The following is a 6,000-nucleotide window of genomic DNA, read 5'->3' on the forward strand; positions in this document are numbered from 1 at the left end:
GATAGCCAATAGTTTCGATTGTGCTGCTTGGACTGGATGTATTTAAACTGTTAAAATTTAGGCTGCATTAAAGCATCCACACGTTTCAACTTTCACGTTGTGCGATGGGTGGAGACAAGTTGGGAATCGCTATAAGTTAGAGATTTTTTTTAAACATGGGCTGGCAAGATGTAAATGACCTGCACTGCTTGAAAAAGACGATCGACTATGTGCCTCAGGCATCTTAAATACTAAAAACTAATAGGCGGATGGCGGGCGGATTCGGTTTTGGAAATGGGAGAAAAAACATTAGGGCGGGTGGATTAGAAATTCTGAGAAGCGGTTGCGGATGAAATAATACGTCAACCGCGCACCTCAGACATTGCTGAAATGGGCCTGTTCTGCTGCTTAAATGAGCCTGAAGTGTTACCGCTGCTAGATGGCACTGTTGCTTATGTTGCTGGGACAACAAATAGACACGCACTTAATTTTTTTTCCCGGTTTCCCGTCATGGCTTTCCCGGGAAACGGGAAATTGTTTTGATCAGATTTCCCGGGAATCCCGGGTCCCGGGATTAAACCCTAGTTGCTACATCCTGTTTAGATTGAGGTCAGTTCTCAAATACTTCCTCTCCACATCTCCCATCATCCTCAAGTAATGGTTGGGCTGTCGTGGGAAGCTCAAAAAGTGGCTCTTAGACCTAAGTCATAAACGCACATGTCAGGGTTTTTTGACAGAGATAATGGGAACTCTTCAGTAAGTTTTACTCGATGCTGGACTACTACCCACTACTAACTTGACCTCCACCACCATCACCACTACTAGCCACACTGGCCGGTGAGCAAAAGTTAACATCAAGGCCTGATAGCCCACAGCCATCTGAATGTTAATTTGTACATCTTGAGACGTGCACATGGCCACATGCTTTCACTTAGAAGCCGGTGAATGTTAACATTACATCTAGTCCGATCACTGCCTGTATTTATACGGAGTTGGAACAAGTTCTCCTCATTTTTGCATGTTTGGGGTGAAATACAGTCACTCTAGAGCAAAATCAAGGCAAAAGGATGCGTTTTGTGAAGCTACTACCTTGACAATATCTACAGTTACGGTCAAGCCAACTATTTGACACATAAGTAGATTGCCGAGTGCGTAGCATCATCAGCTATTTCGACAGCGAGTAACCACAGCTGATGATGCGACGCACAAAAATTGTTTTGGCTAGACTGACAGCGGGGAAACTTAAAGGAGTCATCCGGTGTAAAATGGCTTAAATGGTGTTAAAACACGATGCCGTGGGCTACGTTTGGGTGCTTACCTTAACTCCATTCGTGCCTTGCATTGAGAAATCCAGCAATAGTTAGCCGATGCTAACATAAGGCTTTTGCCGTGGTTCACCAGGGCAGTAGCCATAGATTTAAATCTCTACTTTCCACCCATTTACGACGCTCAAAGTAGCCCAAAACGTCATTCTGTAGAGTTGCTGGGTAAACCCATTATACATCTTTTAATATGCTGATTCAGTTATGCTGATTTGTACATTTCACATACCTCCAAACAGTCCTGGTTAAGCCTGGCCGTGGGTAGGAATTTTAGGCCTAGGCCTTGGAGATCTCTTAAACAGGAGCAGGATGGAGCGGATGGTGAGAATGAGCCCACGTTGACAGGGGGGCTGGAAATTTGGTCTGTGTTCGCCAAGAGACAAGTAAATGCTGTTGAAGTTAGGTAACATGAAGTTGTTTGTTTTTATTATTATTCTTTGTTTGTTTGTCCTTAAACAACCTGAAGGTCCAAGGCTCGATCCATGGCAGTGTCTCCTCTAAGTAGGCCAGCTTGATGTTGCTGCCTGGTGCTAGGTAACATGAAGTTGTTTGTTTTTATTATTATTCTTTCCAAGACTCGATCCATGGCAGTGTCTCCTCTAAGTAGGCCAGCATGATGTTGCTGCCTGGTGCCAAAGGCCTACGCCAGGAATTGGAGTCAGAGCAGCTTCTGAGAATTAAGTGCCAGCTTTGTAAGAATATGGATTAAACATTGTACAAAAACACAAGCTCACTGATTTATACCTAGAATTTAGTACGTCAGAAAAGAGGACAGTGACAATGGAGAGGATCCAGACCCACTGCTGGAGGATGATGCTGTAGTACCTAATAAACCCATTATGGTCAGTGTGGGGACACAAACCCCCGCACAATGGCAAACGTCTACCCCAGTAGAGACTGATGATGACGAAGAGAGTGATGAAGATCCTGTCCTGGAGGACCCACTGGACACATCGTGGCACCCAGACCAGGTGTCTGATGATGATGATGAGGAAGATGAATGTGAAGAGCCCTGTGACCCCAACCCAAGGTGTGATTTCAAAACTAACAGTGTAGGCCTACTTTTAATTTTTCATTTCTGGGTAATTGAGATCTGTTGTACTGTGAATGACAGGTTTCCTTTGTCTGTTGCAGTGCCACGGACAAATTTATTGTCTGCAAAAATGAGCTAATGGCTCTATTTAGGTGCTGTAAAAAATGTGCTGGGAAGACGGACAGCAGCATTGTGAAACAGCAAGGCACATTTGTTCAAATAAAGCAGGTGGGCTTAGCTGTACACTGCAAGTTACATTTGATTTAAAAGAAGCATGTAGGCCGACAATACACATTTGACAAAAGGAAATGACTGCATGCCAACATTTGACTGTATCAACTCCACATTGAATTATGACACAGGTTGTTTATTCTTTCTTTATGTAGGTATGTACGTCATGTGGCTACATGCGCCACTGGCAAAATCAGCCTCTGCTGCATAAAAACATGCCAGCGTGCAACTTGTTGTTGAGTGGGGCCATTCACTTCTCAGGATGCCTTCCCACACAAACCCTAAGAATGCTGACATTGTTTGGCCTGCAGTGCATGTCCATCAACACCTTCTATAGACACCAGAGGAAATACACCATCCCAACCATCATTAAGGCCTGGAAGAAGGACCAGGCCGAAACCCTCAGTGACCTCAGGGCAATGGATGGAGGTCTGGTTGTTGCTGGGGACTGCAGGTAAAGAACAATTCATGACATGACATTACAGCCATCAGTTGTTCTATAATGCTCTTTGCAGAACATAGACTCCCCTTACATACACTAGGTATTAAAAATGTGAAACCCTTATCTCCAGGTCAGACTCTCCGGGGCACTGCGCAAAATATGGCTCTTACACCCTGATCGAGGACAGGGTAAATAAAGTGGTAGATGTGCAGCTCGTCCAGGTAATCTTCATCTCCATCACTATAACAACAGTCTTTATTTCTACGTACTGGGTAAAATAGTGAGTGAGAGGGTGGACCTGAAATTCATGCATTTCATAACTGGCTGTTCAACTCTTACAGAGCTCAGAGGTTCCAAACAGCTCTTGGTGCGAACTTGAGGGGCTCAAACGCAGCATGGCCATGTTGAAGAGGCAGGACCTGTCCTTATCCACCCTTGTCACTGACAGACATCGCCAAGTAAGTACAGTAAGAATGAATTAATCTACAATATAGACTTGAATTGGTGCATATTTGCTCTTTTGTTGATGCACTGAGCGCCACAGTTTGCTTTTCTACTCCTTAGGTTGCCAAATATGTCAGACAAGAGCTGTGTCCAGAAGGGACAAAGCATTATTTTGATGTGTGGCATATTGCAAAAGGTATGTTCCATTTCTGGAAACAAGATACAAGATATTTTATTGTTATGTGGAAACTTGGAATATCTAGCATGATCAGTTATGCATCATTAAGTACAGCCTAATAGCACTTTCAGAAAGTAATATCACAAAGTAAAATAATTCCAAAATAATTTCTCTATTACACCCTCTCCCACCACCACCTTGACTGACTGATTCTCTTGACTAACCAATAATTCACTGCATTTCAGTTAATAATGTTTTTTTCTAAATCAGGACTAGGGAAGGCATTGGACTCAGCCGCAAAAGACCGCCATTGTGAACAGCTACAATTATGGAAACCAGCGGTAGTAAACCATTTATACTGGACAGCTGCTTCAACACCTGATGGAAACCCATCCATAATGGAAGCCAAGTGGACAAGTCTGGTAAATCACATTCAAGACATTCATGACCACAACAGCCCTGCCTTCCCCACTTGTGCACATCCTCCTCTAGAGGGAGAGCACCGCGACAAGGAGTGGCTGGAACCAGGTACAGAACACAGTATATAAATGCATTATGTATGGTTATGTGCTGAATACTTTTACTGTCTTTTTCATACACTGCTGTCCTCTCTGTCCAAAAACGACACTACAGCCATCAATTGTTTTATTATGGTCTTTGCAGGCTCAAATGCGGCAGTGAAACTGGAAAACATAGTCACCAAGTCCACCTTACTTAAAGATGTGAGACAACTTTCCCCACAACATCAAACCTATTCCCTTGAAGCCTTCCACTCCCTCATTCTGCACTTTGCCCCCAAGCACACCGGTTTCTCGTACATGGGAATGTACAGCAGGTCAGTACTCTTTCATCACTGTAAATAACAGACCCATTTTCTATTATACATGTGTGCATCAGATTCCAGCAGATCTCTAATTTGTTATTCTGAAGGCTTCTTTTAGCAGCATTGCATTATAATGCAAATGCAAACAGACAGCTGGCGAAAAGAAAAGACGGCGCGCAGAGGTATTCTGTCACCTATCCTCGATTCAGGAAAGGGGCCTGTGTGGTGCGTCCCCTTAAAGAGAGGGCCTCATATGGTAAGTAATGTCATGTAATTATACTGTAATTTGACATGGCACAGAGCAGGCAATCTGATGGCAATCTATAGCAGTTCTATTACTATTATGTTTGCAGATTATGTAACATCATTAATCGAGGAACTCCAGGAGAGCTACATGGCCTCACCCAAGAGCCTCCAAGAGGTTAGCGACAACATGCTCGCATGTGCACCCGCCCCTATTTCAAAGTCCTTCACCCAACTACCCAAGGAGGAGGCAGTCAGCCTTTATCTAGCCAACCAGTCCCGATTTAAGAATTAGCAATCTTGCCCAATCTCGGCTCCACCACCTTTCATCTACCTCTGCCCCATCACCTGTTATCTAAACAGTCGGGGCCCGGGGGGAATCTACATTGGTCTACATGATTAAATTTTTTTATTCAAATCTTTTTTAACCAAATATTGAAATGCCTCTCATCATTTCTGTAGTTGAATTTGTATTTGTGTCCCAGACAGATCCAATGGTAAATGGTAAGTATTTTGGTAAGTATTCTTGTTAAATCTTGTTATTTATTAGTTTGGTGGTGGTTTTCTGCATGCTCCATACTCTTTCATTCGTTGCTTTTGCTGGTTTATCCATGCTTTTAGTCATTTTCTCATTTGTTTTTGATTAATCAAGTACTACTAATGGAATATATCATGTGGAATTTATCATGTGGTGGTGTTTAACATTTCTAGGTACCAATCAAATATCCATTGCAAATAAAGTGAATACCTGTATGCCAAATGTGCAACTAATAAACGGTAACATTGCAATTCATATTGTGGTCTGTGTGTTATTGTATACCTGTGCATTAATTACAAGCTGTAGCCTATTTTAAGTGTTCGGTTTTGGACATTTCTGTATTGCTGCCTGAAACTACACAGGCTGGTATGGTGTGTTATTACATAAATTAATTGGAGAAAAATATATTTGACTGTGAATGACTTGTATTCTTCATTGGCATCGAGCTGAGGCAGTTGGAATCCACGGTAGGTTTTACTGTCACTGTTGTATTATTGTCGAGTTGCCTGCCGGTAAGCAATGTACCGGTATTTCCTGGAAAGACGAACAACACAGACTACTCGTGCGTGATGGCTTGCAGCGGGTCGTGAGTCTGTCTGAATTGGGAATACGCTATATTCAGAAGCACGAATGGGTTTAGGCAACATGCCTCGAAAACCGGATGCTGGGTGAAACATCACTGCTGGTCGGGGGATGAGTTCCTCTATAAGCGACCAAAACGCTGCAATTCTTAGCAGCAAATGCTCTCCCGAGCAGTGTCCATACCA

At 43.1% G+C, this 6,000-nt stretch overlaps 1 protein-coding gene across 1 annotated transcript; it reads left to right on the plus strand.

The window, feature by feature from the left end:
* The first annotated feature begins 2,112 nt into the window (after nucleotides 1-2,112).
* On the plus strand, nucleotides 2,113-5,468 carry LOC134442738 (uncharacterized). Its single transcript, XM_063192769.1, has 11 exons — nucleotides 2,113-2,331; nucleotides 2,436-2,562; nucleotides 2,721-3,019; nucleotides 3,138-3,228; nucleotides 3,349-3,465; nucleotides 3,572-3,647; nucleotides 3,900-4,157; nucleotides 4,293-4,464; nucleotides 4,560-4,708; nucleotides 4,806-4,873; nucleotides 5,181-5,468. Exons 1-11 carry the CDS (start codon nucleotides 2,141-2,143, stop codon nucleotides 5,226-5,228), a joined length of 1,596 nt encoding a protein of 531 aa, XP_063048839.1. The 5' UTR covers nucleotides 2,113-2,140; the 3' UTR covers nucleotides 5,229-5,468.
* The last annotated feature ends 532 nt before the right edge of the window (nucleotides 5,469-6,000 follow it).

This window comes from Engraulis encrasicolus, unplaced genomic scaffold, assembly GCF_034702125.1.
Source record: "Engraulis encrasicolus isolate BLACKSEA-1 unplaced genomic scaffold, IST_EnEncr_1.0 scaffold_246_np1212, whole genome shotgun sequence".
Classification (NCBI taxonomy): Eukaryota; Metazoa; Chordata; class Actinopteri; order Clupeiformes; family Engraulidae; genus Engraulis; species Engraulis encrasicolus.